Source organism: Cygnus olor, chromosome 6 (genome assembly GCF_009769625.2).
Source record: "Cygnus olor isolate bCygOlo1 chromosome 6, bCygOlo1.pri.v2, whole genome shotgun sequence".
NCBI classification, from domain to species: domain Eukaryota; kingdom Metazoa; phylum Chordata; class Aves; order Anseriformes; family Anatidae; genus Cygnus; species Cygnus olor.
The window spans coordinates 25,388,724-25,405,140 of record NC_049174.1 but is presented as its reverse complement, the minus strand read 5'-3'; the positions used below and the strand labels follow the sequence as shown (position 1 = coordinate 25,405,140).

Genomic DNA, 16,417 nt, shown 5'->3' with positions numbered 1-16,417 from the left:
ACTTGCAGTGTTTTTAGTGCAGGTTTATTTCAGAGGAAAGTCCAGTTATGCCACTGTCACCAGTGTCTTTCACAAATATCTATCTGTTCATCTAAATCTGACCTAGTTAGCTTCCTGAGTGGGACGTGTACACGGTTTGCCATTTCTAAAATTAACTCTGCTGTACCCATCGTAAATTATCCATGGGGTGCCTGAGAGCAATGCTGACCTGCAGATCAGGCATTGCTGGAAAGTTTGATTGTTTTGGATGAGCTGAAGGTTTGGCATTTTAATCAGACCTGTTGTTAGCTGTCAGGATGTGCCAGGGTTAAAAGTGATTATGGCTATTATATAGCAGGAAAATGAAATACAGTATTGCCTATTTAGTAGGTCGTAAAAATGAAAAGGTGAACTGTATCTGTCGTTGGTTGCTACAGTCTTTTGGAACTGGTCCCATCTTGCTGTAGTTGCTGAGAGGAAGACTGTATGGTTCAGTATTATGTTAAGTTCAGGGTTTTCTATTCCATTAACGCTAGCACAAAAGAAAAAGAGTGGCTCCAAATCAGAAGAGGTTGGTTTATCTTATCCTTAGCACAAGAGATTCCCCTAGTTCTGCTCCATCAAGTAGCAAGATGGTGAGGGTCACAGGAGAACGGAAGTCAGAAGCCTAGAAGATATGACCAGCTAGCAAAGGTTCAAAGTTGATTTAGATACAGGTAGCTTGGTGGGGAGCGGGTAAAGTGTGGAAATATGTCAAATGTCACTGCAGAGGTGAAAGAAATTAACTGATCTTCGCGTTTGCTGTGGATATTGCAAGAGGTAATGGACTTCAATTGAAGTCAGGGTCATTCAGTCATTTGCTAAAAGACAATTAGCTAAACATCTGGCAGAAGAAGCTTAGGTATAGAGGGAGGATCCTGACTTTGGATAGAAGGTATATTTTGATGGTCCCTGTTAGCCTTAATGGTACTTGATTGTGTGATTGTAGGCCAGCTAAAGCAGTAACTTCTGTTTTTAAAAATGAAACCTATTGTAATAGACTTTTGGTCATTTATGCTTCATACAGTGTATGAACACCAGAATGAATCCACGTTCTTGACTCAGATCAATCACTGCAATCTGGCTGAAGATGTAGCAGCGTTTCTGAAATGGCTGGAAATGCTCATGTAAAACATAAGAAATCTTTTGAAAGTTCTTGGCAAATCTTAAATCTGGTAGGCTGGTGTAAAGGGGGGAATTAATGAAGCCAGTTCTCACTGTATAAAGCGACTGCTGCATCTTGATCCTATTGAATTTACCTATCCTCAAGAGGTGACATAAAAGATAAGGGAAGGGGAGAATTGGGCCTTAGTATCTCATATGAATGAAGTCAATCTGGTTGATAGAATTACAAGGAAAATTCAAAGTCAGAGATGTGACCAGCCAGTATAAATCTCATTTCTGTACTCCTCTCTCTGAGGTAGCTTTCCTTTATCCTTTCTCAGGATAGGTGAGAGAAAACAAAGCATCTTCTTGTGACTTTCCAGCACACTATTAGAAATGGTTGACCTTCAAACATGGATTTTGTGCTTTAAGATTTATTTCATGCTGGCTCCGAGCACATTTGGTTGGTCTATGCAGTTTGCTGCAGTCAGGAACCTGGTATTAAATTCTGATGTGATATTTCAGCTGGAAGGAGAAAATCCTGTTTTTGGAGGGGGAAGGAGGAGGTGTTAGGATTAAAACCCTGCTGCTAAAATGATTTAAGCTGTCAATGCCATTAAAACTAAGTTAATCTTGAAGTTGTATCTCAGCAACTGGCTGGCTGAAGGTTTGACTGCAGAACAACCTCAGTGTGAATCTCAAACCCACAGAAACTCAGAGTTAGTCCTATCTTCAAAATTTCAGGTCAAAAGTCTTTGAAAAAAATCTTTGAAAGACAGTTGGAGTGGGTACAGGAGCCCTGAGCTTGAAGCTTGGGATGGATTGCTGGTGTGGAGGGTGGGTTGGGACAGAGGTAAAGAAAGGGAAGGGAAGCTTTTTGTTTCACTCGCGAGCCTGAAAAGTTGCTGTGCTCCCATGCCTGTCTTTCAATATCTGTAAGAACAGGCTGTTTCAACTGTCATTACACCCTACCAATCAGGTCAGGTAACGTATTAAAAGTATATAAATGCCATATAGCATTTCCTGGGTTCATGGAGCATGTTTTACATCGAAGTAATGCTGATTTTTTTTTTTTCCCCCTTGCCATTCAGTAAGCACGCTTTTGAACTGGGATAGTCAGTGCTTGGTCAGGTAGACTTTCTGGACATTAGCTGAGACTGTAAACCAAAAAGTGTGGATAGAACTCTGTGTCCTTGTTAATGTTTGCGTGTGAACTAAGGCATGTACTTGCACAAGAAGAAAGAGTTCTAGTTGGACTTGTGCTCTCTTTGCAGATTTGTATTTTAAACTACTAGTGAGATTTGGAGAATTCCCTTCTGGTATTTCTGTTAGGGGGTCAATAAAAGGAAATGGAGATGCTGTGAGAGCAAGGAGTACATGACAGGCTGAATGGTGTGTGCTTTCTGTGGGCTAGGCTCAAATATTGCTCTGTTTTTCCGTGGTCAAAATCGGAAGCGCTTCATTGCCTTTTATGAAGTCACCCTTGCTTTACAGCAATATGAGTGAAATCAGAATCTGCACAGAGTTTAGCTGTCTTTACTGCTCTTTAAAAGTCATGTTGTTGCTACTGTATTGTAAGAATCAATATAATTATGCTCTGTTTTTTTTCAGGTTCTTGCGGGGATGAATGTTTACTCTGCTGAATTTGAAAGGATAAAGGAAGAATACAATGTCCGTGGATATCCTACAATCTGCTACTTTGAGTCAGTTATGTTTTGCTACTATTTAAGAAATCATACACTCAACTATAATTGCATGTTCTTATCTTCAGGGCAAGCACTAAACCTTGTTTTGTTGCCTTAATAGGAAAGGAAAGTTCCTGTTCCACTTTGAGAACTATGGTGCTACTGCAGCAGATATAGCAGATTGGCTGAAAAAGTAAGGCACTGAACTTCATACACTCCACCTTTTATGTACCTTTCATTATTTACAGAATGTAATGGTTTAGGATCAGCCATCTCTCCTTCATTCCCTCTGCTCAAAAGAGCAAACAAAACTACCCCTCTGAGACAGGCTAAACTAGCACAGAGAGATTGCATGCTAAAAAAACAAACGTTAGGCATGCCTTGCGTTTTACAATTGCATTTCATATGTAATAGGGTACTGACTATGGACCAAAATTAATGCAGATGCACAGATCTTGGCTTTGTTAAAAATGCCAACTTAAATTTCCAATGATCTTGGGTGCCTAAATTTAATACCTCACAAAAGGTATGACTTTGGTTGTTCTATTTAAAATGTATGTGCCAAGTATGCAGTTCTCATTAGTTCTTTAGCCTTCAGATGGAGTATTTAGAGTGTTTTCCAATGACAAGCAATAGAAACTAGCACCTTAGATTGCTAGTCATTTTTACAAAGTTTGTTTCCTGTTATGACTTGAAGTGGTGTTGAAAGTGTCTTGTTCTGCCTAAAGACATCTGTTTGCAGTTGTAAATGTTTTGGGGGCTGAATGAGCCTGTGGGACTAGCAGTTGAGAGAGGAGGACAGGAGAAAGTGTGTTTGTGTACACCTTTTTCTAAATAGTTGATGTTCAGCTGGTACAAATCAGCACATCGTCAAAGCTGGTGGAGCAGCTGGAGAGAGTTGTGATTGGCCATTACCAGACTGCTGCCTTTAGCAGTAAGGCCCAGCCCTTGGCTCTTGGGTTTTGAAGAACCTTTGTAACCCTCCCTTGTTTTGTTGCAGCCGAGGAAGTAATATTTAAATGAAGTCAATGTAAGTTGCAAACCATTGTGATAATACGGCTTAGCAAAACTGGATTAAAATAAATTTTTTACTGCACCAGTGGGGCTATGCTGGGGACATGGGAAGGGTTGCAGGTAGCCCAGGGGCTTCAGCAGTAGTAGGCTAGGTGGTTCAAGACGGGGACCCACAAATGTAGTGACAGCAGTGTTCCTGTTGGCATCAGGAGGTACGAACACTGAAAGCATGCACTGCCCTGTGGATCAAAGAGAAGAGATCTAGGTATAGTCTTTAAGCTTCATTTAGTCCATTCAGCCTTGCAGAAATTAATGATCAAGATGGCAACTCCAGCAATGTTGAGGAGATGATCAGCCCACAGAGCAAGGCTGTGACTTCATCACCTGTACTGTATTATGCTTTTCAGTTCTGCAAGGATGTCGTTATCTCTTGGCTACCATGTGTGAAACATTAGATGTTTGGGGTGAGTTTTTTCCCTGTCTGCCCACATAATATCCAGATAATCCCTGTAATATGCAGTGCCTTTCTATCAGTGCTGTGACAGCAAGTGAACAGAGCTACTGGAAGCAAAGCAGAACAGCTGCAAGCTCTTTCCAATGATAATCTCTGCTAACAAGCCACAGTGGGCTTTGGCTGATAATCCAGCAGTCCAGAGCTAAAGACAGCTGTTTGTCCTCACTTAGTGCTCAGTGCATGTTTATTAGTTTCCCAAAAGATGATCTGAGTAGTAGCCTTCTTACTCCTGTTTTGTATAATAAATGCAACTTTTAAGGAAGGCAATGTCTGAGAAATTATGCATACTTAAATTTTGCCAATAATTGATGTTGTAATTAAAACAGAATACTGTATATAGAGGGTAAATCTGCTACGTGCATAATATTGCATTACTCTGAGGAGTATAAGTAGTCAAATGGTATGGGGGGGCTTTAGGAAAGCCAAAGATGGTAATTAGATAGCTGCAGGATGTATACTCTATATTTCAAAATAGCATAATATTAAAACTCTCATCAGATAACTCAAGCTAGAATTTAATATCACTGTTGTGATTTCCTGTGATACTGGTGTCTTGAGCAGTGTCCTCTCATTTCTGAGGAGGAATGCTGGCTCCCTTTTCTGAAAACACAAATACAACAAAACAGGCATAGGCTATGACGTAGCAAGGCACCAAGACCAAATCCTAAATTTAATACTCAGTCTCTGCACTCCCTGAGTGTCAGGTGTAGTTCCAGGTTTCCCAGGCTGTGTTGCTTTTAATGAGAGGTGATTCTGAAGTGATGTTGGAGAGGGTGGAGGCTGCTGCCAAGACAAAGCTGCACAAGTCAGGCAGGGAGCTGCTCCGATAGGAGATGCCAATCAGCCGAGCAGGTGTGCTGAGCAGCAGGGGCATGGCACTGCCAGAGTGTCCGTGCCAAGGAGAAGCAACGTGTGTTCATACTGTGCATGCACGTGCTCTTGTCCATATGCTATTGAAAGAGAATCCAGGAGACACTGTGCCACATGAAATGACCTGTTTTTTGTGGACACAAGTTAGACACCGCAAAAGGGCAGCTGTTTTCTCTTAGCTCCCTCTTGTTGTTTTGACCTCTAAATGTTCATGGCTAAGTGCTGAAAGTGGTTTATCTGTGTTGATTTAGGGCAGGGGGCTGCGGAGTATAACAACAAAGGTTAGAATTACTTAAGCTGTGAAAAGGATGTTTTTCATATTCTTCTCCCTCAGAGCAAGAGCTACTAGTTTGGAGGGTTCCAACGCCTTTTCATTTGTTAGTTGGTGAAGGCACTTCTTTCTTATGTTGAAGTGTCCTAATGCATCAGCCTACAGGTACTTAACCCCTCTTATCTTCCTAATAGGCACTGGCTACTATCTTGTGGAGTTTCAGATGTTTTTATGGGGGTGATAGAGAGAAACCATCACAGTCTTACTCCAACACACAGCATTATTAACAAAGGAGATGCTATCTTGTACATACAATTCTTTTTTTTAATCCATCTTCTTACACAGCTGCATCGATCTGGATGGTAGGCAAGCCAGACAGTTTCTTGCTGCCTCCAGTAGCTGCTTAGTTTGTCTCGCAGTTTTTGTGGACTTCTTTTGGGCCTTTCCTTAGCACCAACTAGCTACTCAATTAAATCAAGAACTTGCTCTCTGTTCTTAATTCAATTAGCTCTTGATATCTCTTCCAGACTTCTGTCATCCTATTTTTGGTCTTCAGGCGTTGGATGTGCCTTCTCTCAGTTTTAAATGACATTTTAGGTTTTGCTTGTTGTCTCCTCCAGGCTTTGAGGTACTTCTTACCAACTCCTGTGTAGGCTAATTAGCATGCACAGCATTTTAAAGTGGGCCATTTGAATAAACATCCCATGCCCTGCTTTACTAATTCCTTGCTGAAATAGGTCATGCCAGGCTCTGCTGAACACAGCTTTCTTCTGGTGCTTTGTGGCCAGTGTGTCCATGTTCATCATGCTCAAACTACTCGAACCAACTCCCCTACCAAATTGATTGTGTCATGGTATTTTCTGGAAAGCCTTCATTCTGCCAGCATACCTGTGGATTATTGCTGTTTCTTACAGGCTTGGCAGCAAGCACAGTGATTCTCTGGGTAGCTTTGTGACACAGCCCCTGAATTGTCACAGCTCCGCCTGTACTGTGGGTCTCTGGGGCCATTTAGGTGGTAAACTTGCATGGACGGGGACCTACCGCTTTTTCTCTTTAGGCTGCTTGGCTTCATGCAGCTCCCACCTTTGTTTGTTTTTTGGTTTGTTTATCCTATGAGCAGCATCAGAGGTGTGCATCACAGCTTTGCATACATTGCTTAATATTCTTGGATTGGACCCATTGCTTACATCAACAGAACTTGCTATCTGAATCTGTATCTCTCTACAGATTTCTTTTTATCAAACTAGGCTTTCAGCATAGCAATGAGCAAAGCAGAATAAATGAATTATCATCCGTTTGCCATTCCTTGTTCCAGGCAGCTAACACAATAATACATTTTAATCAAAAATAGTAAATCTGCTTTCACCAGGGATGGGGCTGCATCCAGATTTGTGCTTTGCCAAAGAATTTGGGGAATTTGGGGGGATATTTGGAACTCATTACTACACCTGGCAAGGATAAAGTAGCTTCAAAGTCTGGCTCCAAATGTTCCTGTGTTTGGGTGTACTTTATGTGAACAGTGCTTTAATAAATAAAATGTCAGTTAGCATAGTTTAGTTCACATCTGCCAAAATCTCTTATAAATGTACATTGATAAAAGGAAGGAGCACTTGTGTAGTGGAATGATGAGCAATTGAACTGGTCCAGAGCAACTGAAGTTCAATTTCCAGATTTTCCAGCGTGTCTTTGAGCAGTCTCTCTGGCTCTGAGCCATCAAAGATGGTTAAGCTCATGTGCAATCATAGGGAAGTCGGTGGAGCGTGTCACTTATCTTTTAGATTAAGCATGCAGTTTAAGTAGCTTTGCTGAATCAGGCCTGTGAGCCCACTGTCGCGGGAGGACACAACGATGCTTCCCCAGGTCACAGGGTTGTTCAGGGTAAAACCATGCATTCCTGGTTAAATGCCGTGGTGTACACTGCACACAGCTCACTCATGGTCCCAACATTGCCACTCCTCCTTCCTGTCAGCCCTATAATCAATGTTCTGTTGGTATTCAAGGTGACTGGTTAGATTGGCTGTTTCTACTCACTGCTTTTTTCTTTCATTTGCAATGACTCCTGTGAACTACTAAGTGTGAGTGCTGTAAGAAAGGAAGCATCCTGCTGAGGAGGCTAAAAGAGTAATAGAAAAATACATCAGATTTTTATAATGTAATAACTAAGCGGCCTGGTTATCTCTTCATTCTGTCCCCTTCCATTTCCGATCTGTCCTTGTGAGCTCCTTGTGGATTTTTCCTTTCTCTTCCAGTTCTGTCTGACTTTCTGGCATTTATCAGTTCTGAGTGGAAGAATTACTGAAGCTGTTCAGTAGGGTTAGTGTGTCAGACCTATGTGGACGTTTGCATGAAGGTGGTTCCTTGCAATCCAACTTGCTAAAATTACTACTTAGTACCTACGAGCTGCTTTTCAGCTGTGTCTTTGTCTTGTAGCCCACAGGCACCTCAGCCACAGGCTCCGGAGACTCCCTGGGCAGATGAGGAAAATGCAGTTTATCACCTGACTGATGAAGACTTCGACAAGTTTATAAAAGATCATTCATCTGTGCTAGTGATGTTCCATGCACCATGTGAGTTTGCTTTTTCTATTCTGTACCCTGATCCAAATGCTTGCAAACAAAACCAATGATAATTTGCTGCGTAGGTTTCACAGAACCATAAAATCAAAGTCCAGCCTTCTCTTGTTTGCTGTGAATCTTAAACACACAAGGCATGAAATGTTTGTGAAGTTGATGGTTTCAAGTTTAGGATAGAGTTATGCTGCTGGAAGAGGTACTTTGTAGGCTGAGTCACAGTATAACTAAAGAGCATAATAGTGCTTAAATAGAGGAGTTGTCATTTTACAAGATTACTGTCAATGTTTGGTTAGTCTTCTGTGTTATTTGCTTTCAAGCCAGAGCTCTGGTTGTTTCAGCAACTCCATTTGAGATCTGTGAGGTCACAAGTCCTTGTTCGCAGCTGCAAATGCACCACTCTTAATCACGGGGGTGACTCCCTTTCACTCCTCTGCCACAGTTCTCTGGCAGTCCAAGGGGTGATGGTCATTCAACATTGTACTGAAGCATGCCAAAACATTATTTAAATTCAGAAAGTCCTCAGGGCCTTTGAAAACTGATACAGAGCTGGTAGTGATACTACTTACAGTTTGGCTGAGAATGAATTGGGCTGATTTTTTTGATGACTTGAGATTTCAGCTGGAGCAATAAAATGCAGTGGGTTGTCCTAAGGTATTTCCCTCTGAAAGCTCTTCTAGCCACATTGTCCTCCTGTATCTTGTACCCTCCAAATTAATACCTGCATTAACTAGTTTGTTTGCTAATGATGCAACATGTTACAGCTACGTAACAGGTTCTACCAATTGTTTGTATCTTCAGTTGGAGGTTCCGGCTCAGATCTGCTGTGTTGGATGATACACAGCTTGTCTTCTCTTGCTGCTGTGTTGCCAGTTGCACTTGGATGAGATGTTTGTTTTCATGGGCATAGATTTGAAGGTTAGGGCTCTGGAGGCAGGAGGGTACGTGCTCACAGCAGAAAAACTGAAGGTCTTGGCACAGGCTAAAATCCTGCTTCCCTTTAAACCAGCAGGAGTTAGCACCTAAATGCTTTATTTTAAGATCTGCTCATAAGACTCACTTGGAAAACACCGTAATGAATTTCCTTTGCCTGATGAAACATCCAGCGATTTGATCCACGGAAGCAGGTGACTGCTGTTTTGTCGTTGTGTTCACTGGATTATTTGTAGTAATGAAAGTGGGGCCGGAGATGGACGCCTGGTGTGAGAACTAAAACACAAGTAGCAGAACTGATGAAACCTGGTTTGCTAAGGAGTTACCCTTCGTTACCCAAATCCTTCCTTCCCCCAGCTTTCCGTGCACCCCCACTGTGCAAGAGACAGCACAGGCGGCTGCTCATCTGGAGCTGCACACTTTCTGGCTTGGCAGGACAACAGCTGCCAGTCAGGAAGGTAACTGCTGAATTTCCCTTCGTCACCTCTCTGTGTGCAAGGGCTTGGGATGAGCATCCTCCCCATATAGCCCCAGATTTCTTTAAACCTACAAAGATTTATTAGCATTTGAAAGCTTGGTTGTTTTTTGAATTTGCAAATGGGCAAAGGAATTTGATAATCTATTAGGAAGGAGGCAGAGAGGGAAGAATCGAAAGTTGGTTCTGTAGACCACATTCCTGTAGGAAGTCAGGTTAAAAATAGATAAATACATGCAGCTACATTCAAATTTTGTAGGAAATTCAAGTTAGTTTTAAATCTGAACAGGGCTCTGTTTAATTTTTGTTTTCTAATATCCTCAGAAAACACAGATAATATAATTGTAGGCATGACGTGACCCATTTGGAGAGGAGGAGCCCTTGCAGCTGAGTGTGTTTTGTACGGAGGGGCATTCTGTGCTAAGGTACAGCAGTACTTTGGCAAATACTGTTTTAAAAGTAAATCAGTTACTGAACTGGGCTGTTGCATTCTCCTGATAACATGTTCCAGCTGCTCAGGACTGAAACAAAGAACGTTCCTTACCAAGAAACTTAATTTTAAATGTAAAGCGAATATTTAGGGCATAGGTAATGTGTAACATTTTATTTACATTCAAGTGGTAGTGGTCTGCCTACCTGCAGAATCCAGCTTGTAAATGTGTTAAAGATCTTTGTGGTTGTAAGAATCCTCTATGGGCAACCTCAGCAGAGAGTGCAAGGCTTGCAAACCGATTAATGACAGGCAGCTATCATAAACAGTTTTCTCCATGATTAAAAGATCTTCCCTAAGCACTTCTTAAATTTATTAATGGAGTCACCTTATGAATGTAAGGAGATAATTACTCCAATAAAAGAAACAGTAAAAATGGAGGACATCATTTAAAAAAAAAATCATCTCTTTGTGGCTTAGGATGTGAGAGTTTCTTCTAAAAATTAGTTATTTTATTCTTTGAAACATCTACAAAATAGGCCCAGAACTCAGGATATACTTCTCTGTAACTAAGAATAAGCAAGAGGATTTCAGCATCGGCCTGGAATTAGCAAGGACTTATAAAGCCATGTCCCTATGCAGTGTACACGTGACTTGGAGTTTTTATAACAGGTTATAAATCTCGTGTTCATGCGAAGATCTTTTACTAGAGACAGAATTATTTCAGTGATGCTTTAATTACCATTCCATAGTCAGATGGCCGATGTATTAATACACTGTAGTATTAAAAGATGTGTGGGAAGACGGAAGCTTTTTATTCCTCCCCCGCAAGTGCTGAAGATGCAGTTGAACCAAACACGCTCATGGTAAATACCTGTGAACTGCAAAATTAGGCACTGTGATGAATGTGGCCAGTTGGATCTCCATGCCTGTGGCTACTAATGATCACCCGTGAGGACCACTCTGTAATTATTCACAGTCAGTTGCTCTCAGTAGCCCAATTAGAAGTGTTGCAGCATTTTGTGTTAAGTGCAGCCTAGTATGTAACTAGGTTCAACTAGAGCAGCTACAGGTGATTTAAACATATCAGGGGCATCTGTAGCATGCAACTCGCACCTCTTGCTATCGGAGACCTTGCACCTTTTCTACAATAATTTAGTACAGCCACTAAATAGAAGATGTGCTGTTTTGAATCACTACTGCTGGCACTGAAACACATGGGTGAGTGTAGGTGGAATGAGTTCATCTTGCTCTCGTTTTGCAGGTCACTAGGGACATGAAGTAGGATTTTTAACCTTCTGAAACTTCCTTGTAAAGCCCTTAAGAGGATGTTCAGCAAATCTGAATGTTTAGCATAGGTAAACAGCGACCCAGCCAGCTGAGAGTCTGAGGGCACTCTTCCTCCTCAGCCAGTGCAGAAGGACGCACAGCAAGCATTGTGTTCCTTCTTACCCAGACATTTTGCTGATATTCTGTAAATGCTGGTGGTAAGCATATTGTTAGCCTGGATACATGCAGCCATCCTGACTATACTCAGCATTGCTGTTCATGTCACATGTTATGTGGTGAAGGTGACTAGTCTTGAAGTGATTTTTCTGTGTTGCTGTTTTACACAGAAGAAACCTGGGCTATGAACTGGGATCTCTGACACAGCACCATAGAAAAGGAGAGCAAACAAATGGCCTTTTCCCCTGAAGGTTTTGGAGTTGTTGCTTGGATTGGCCATGTTCAATAGCACGAGTCTCTAACAGATGTATCACACGAAGCAAAGGTATAGCTATGTATGCCATCACTAGACCAAACAAAGCTGTACCACGGCATAAACAAAGGCATCTATGTAGCTTATCATAATGTTCTGTTAGCAGTGAAAATAAGGACTGCGTGTCTGTTTGTGCCTCTTGCTATCCGTGCTGATCAATTTATTTAGCTGCCCAAGATGACAGCTGGGTTCTGAGTGTCTCTAAATTTAAGCTCTACTGCCAGTCAAATGTTGCTGAATGCTTTAGTGACATAGTGGCTCACTGGGACTTAAAATGTTCCTGAACCACTTGAGTGCAAAAGAGCCCTTTTTTTGCAGTTTGTTTGTGTTTTCATTTGTCCCTGTCAAACTGCTGAGTCAAATGCTATTTTTAGAATAATGCTGTCCAAAATATTTGCCAAGTTAGTGCAGTTCGCAGTCTTTCAGACTGGGTTTTGTCAAAAGAATAAAAAACTGTTAATTTCCCATTCTACATTTTTCCCATCATTTTGCTCCAAAGCACGATCTCAGAGTCTTGCACAAAATAACCCTAACCAAGTCACGGATAAGTCAATTCAAATGCTACTGAAGAGAGTTTAAAGTCTCGTATTGAAATTAAAGCAAGTTCAGCAGTGGGTTCTAAAAAATGTCTGCTTTTCATGCACAAGAGCTACTTTTCATTATGTTTTGTTAACACAAATGACACTGCTAACACTTTAAGGCGTTCCTGCTCAGGAAGATTCGTGTACAATAAAGTCCTGGCGCCACCACGAGCTGTAGCTTCCCTGGGTACGTTCAGCAAGTGCAGATCTAAGTAGGCAGTTGCTGTTGCTGGTGAGTGATGGTTGGTAGCCTTCCATGGCTGCTTTTTTTTTTTTTAATCCCCTTCCCTCTCAAACCCCATCGGCCATAATAAAGTCTGTGGTGTGGTACTGACACCACAGGCAAAGGAGGAAAAAAAGGTTGTTTGGCCCTACTATTACTGTGAATATGCATTAGCATTTTAAACAATTAAACTATTAATATATTTTTCGTGCACCATTTCTTCCTTGTATATGAGCTTAAGTTCATGTTGAAACTGTCTTCTACCCAGCCCTCTTCATAGGACTTCTTCATAGACATTAGATAAGCTGTAGCTGTGGTGCGTAAGGTTAGGGAAAACGTCAGTATTCTTAGTGGGATGTTGGAGCCATCTCTCGTTTTTTTCCTTGATAAGAAAGGCAGGCGAGGAACGTGCAGCTTTTTTTTCCCTGCGCCTTTAATTTGCTCATGGAAAGTGCTTTGGTGATGCAGCTATGACATTATCTCTTCTTGCTCCCCCTTAATAGAAGGGAGGGAAAAATAAATCTTGAGATGATAAAATTCAATACAGTTTTGATGTGTTGTTGAAATGTCCATGAAATTCCTTTCCTGTCCTCAGATATTTTCTCTCCCTTTGTAAACTAGCCTGATAAATTACACAGTTGGTGCTTTCCAAAGCCGACTATTCATCTGTGCAGGTTTTTAATTGCACTGGGAGCTGTTTTATCAATTTAGCTTTGGAAAAACAACTTCTCTGCTTTCCTCCTCCTTCCCCGTGCATTAAAAAACAAGGTTTTAAGCCACTTTGTGGACTCATTAATAAGAATGCCAACCAATTAGCCCAATACAAGACGAAGGCCTCCAGCTTCCAACCAAAGAGCAGAGTCTCCCCAACAGCACACCGCCATTGGTTTCAGTGAGTTTGGTTTTGTTTCTTCCTGCTGCGCGTGGTGAGATTAGGACATGGGAATCTATTGCTCACTTTATATTTAAAGCAAAACCAAAATGTGTACAGAAAATCAAATCTTTTTTTTTAAAGCTGGGTTTTACAACTATAAATAAATAAGTCTCCTTTTCAGCCCCCCACTGGTGCCTTATGAAAGTTCTTCATGGAAGCCAGCCACCATTGCAGCTAGCGCTAATTGGGACTTCTCTTGGCAGCCTCAACAGAAAGGCCATGGGTTGAAAAGGCTGAGGAATTAATTTACTGTGTAGCCTTAAAAAAAAAAAAAAGCCTTTCCAGCACAGGATGTGCTGCATGTAATAAAAAATAAGTAAATAGAATCTTCTTGAGTTTTTCCATGCTAATTCATGATTCAAAGGCATGTGGGTTATCCAAATAACAACAGTTCTGAATGTGGAAAGGATAGAAATATCCTTTAATTTTTGTTTGACCCTGTCATATCTGACGTATTAGTGAATTTTAAAATAAAATGGTGGCAGTTTTCATTGGCTGCATACAGAGCTTTTGGCATCTGCTTCCAGGCATACAGCCTCTAGGATGAAGCAAAGCAGTAGGTAAACATCTTAATTTATTGGAAATATTCTAGTGGTATCTTTCCATAAGAAGTTTCAACCTGTCTCTGTTGATGGTAATCGGTCTAGTTCAGGTGGAAAATACTTGTTCACCACTGAAGGTTTGCCTTCTGACCTCAGCCTTGGCACCAGCCAAATTGGGTGTTTCATAAAAAAAAAAAAAGTGTCTGGCTGGTGTCCTCAGGGAGGGGTCTCAGGTGGTTTCCCAGGAGCAGCAATAATAGGGCCCAGGTGCGTAATTTTCATCAATCCTTGGTCAAAGATAACTTTGTGTGAGCAGGGCTTATTACTCGGCGAAAGTTAAGGGAAGAGCAGGCTTTGCCAAACGTGGTGTAGCCCTATGAAATGGCAGGGGGCTGGAAGCCAGGAGCTTGCCAGGATATAGGCTTCAGTCAGGAGTCTCCTTTAGTCTCTGAAAGGTCTCTGTAAGCTTTGACAGCCCAGCCTCATGTATGAACTCTGCTTTTTAAATTGTCCTTTCTGCATGGGCAGGGCTTTAAAAGTAATAGTGCCAGTTCTTCTGATTACAGCATTACTGAATAAAACGAAGGCAGGCAGTTTGGTGCTGTGTTAGCTGCAGGCTGAAATGATTGCTGGAACCCCGTAGTGTGTAAGGTGAGCCGTGTATTTGTAACCGCAACAGATGCCATATCCAACTGATATGGCTGTATTTACTCATCCGTGGGATGATGCACAAGACACATGTGTCAAGGTGTGTGCTGTGGGCTTGGTCCTGCTCCTGCTAGAGCCAGTGCAAAATACTCTCCTCGGTTTTAGAGCAATTAAAAAAAGCTTTGAACAAGACACTTTCTGAACTGTCAGGTAGCTCATAGGCAGAGCCCAGCTGCATTTGACAGTGCCCTAATCACCGAAAGGTTGAATTGTTGTGTGAGGGCACGTGGGTGATGAATGTTGCAGTTTTAAGAGCCTGGATACCTAGGTGAAGAAAAGAGAGGTGCTTAAGTTTCAGCGTAGCATTTCCTGACTCTTCCCATCCCTTAGGTGCCTAACTTTAATGTTGCCTTAATGCATTTTTAATGGCATGTATAATAAACTGTTTCCCTGGACAAGCATAAATTGTGCCAACTTTCTGTTCACTGAATGTATGCACTTCTTAGCTGTGTGCCTTGCTGGTAGGCTCCTGGAACAGATAAATTCTTTGTATAAAACAGGAAAATTCTTGGCTCCAGAATCTGCTTCCAGTGAAGCAAGAAAGTTTTGAGTGTTGATTTCGGAGCATTAGGGACTGACATTAAGACCAGAGTCATCAATACTTAAAAGTGTGCAAGTCTACAACAAGATGGAGCTTGATATTGCATATGTTTGGGTATCACCAAAAGAAACCTTGGGATGTGTAAATAGTTCAGTCCAGTGGCCTCCCAGTGCCATGACCTGCCTCGTTAAAGTAATTACAGCAGTGATTTTCAGTGGAGATTTTAGGCACACATTAAAACATGAGTTCTTGAAAATGCAGCAAATCAAGAAAGTGAAGAACCCAACATGAATTTTTAATGACCATCCCACCTACATTTCTTGAGGGATTAAAGATAAAAATCAATATGGGTTTTTAGTGGTACTTAATATAAATAGGAATATGGAAAGTATAAAAATCCTAATAACTAGGTTGTGCAGTAAAACTTGATAGGATACTTAATGAAAAGGGTGAGGACAGTAATGAGAGACTCCTTTGTCTCTTTGGTGTCAGACTTTTGATAATGTGGCGTGCAGTTCATATAAGAAAATCCTTCTTGAAGCAGTTTGTGCTCTTTGAGCAGGGTAAAGTCATAAAAAAGGATGATCCAGTGATAAAAATGATAGCCTTGGCCTGGAGATGTAAAAGTTTAGTTCCTTGACTTGCTTTGATTTGTACAATTCTGACGAATGTTGCTAAATATTGGTCTCTGTTTCCAATCTGTGAAGTGGGGATGACATTTCACCTGGCAGGGGAGTTTATGTAGCCAGCCACATACAGACTGCGAGATGCTCCAGTGCTGCAACAGCCGGGGAAGGGAAGGCATGTTGTAACTGAGCACTGCGAAGGCTTGGTAAGCAGGGAGGAGGTAAGATTGTCTTCCGCAGTGCCACACCAGAAGCACAAACAGGCTTTTGGTCCCCAAGTTTAGGAAACCTTGGCTGTGACTGGGAGAACACACAGCTGGGCCAAGATGATCGCCTGCAGCCTGATTAGCTCCTGGACTTGAAGGGAATAACCGAACTTTTCAGAATAGAAAGAGTAGTGAAACCAGACTTTTTGGGTGTTTGTGACTACTCTGCCTTTGGGCTGGATCTTGACCTACTCTGTGCCACGGTGCTGGGGACAACAGAAGGAGAGGACAGGGTGTGTAGCTCGAGGAACTTATTTCCTAGCAGCTGTGGGTATTTTGAGAGTGCTATGCAGGAGGGTAGTAGAGGTGAAAAGAAGGGAGCTGAACTGTAGACACATGGTTTTTGTGAACTT

At 41.7% G+C, this 16,417-nt stretch overlaps 1 protein-coding gene across 1 annotated transcript in view; it reads left to right on the top strand.

The window, feature by feature from the left end:
* The window catches only part of PDIA5 (protein disulfide isomerase family A member 5), a 99,338-nt gene that overhangs the window by 41,517 nt on the left and 41,404 nt on the right, over window positions 1–16,417 (top strand). Inside the window, exons 9-11 of the mRNA XM_040562170.1 lie at window positions 2,734–2,825; window positions 2,929–3,000; window positions 7,907–8,043. Coding sequence (XP_040418104.1) covers window positions 2,734–2,825; window positions 2,929–3,000; window positions 7,907–8,043 — 301 coding nt within the window. The remainder of the gene's footprint in view (window positions 1–2,733; window positions 2,826–2,928; window positions 3,001–7,906; window positions 8,044–16,417) is intronic.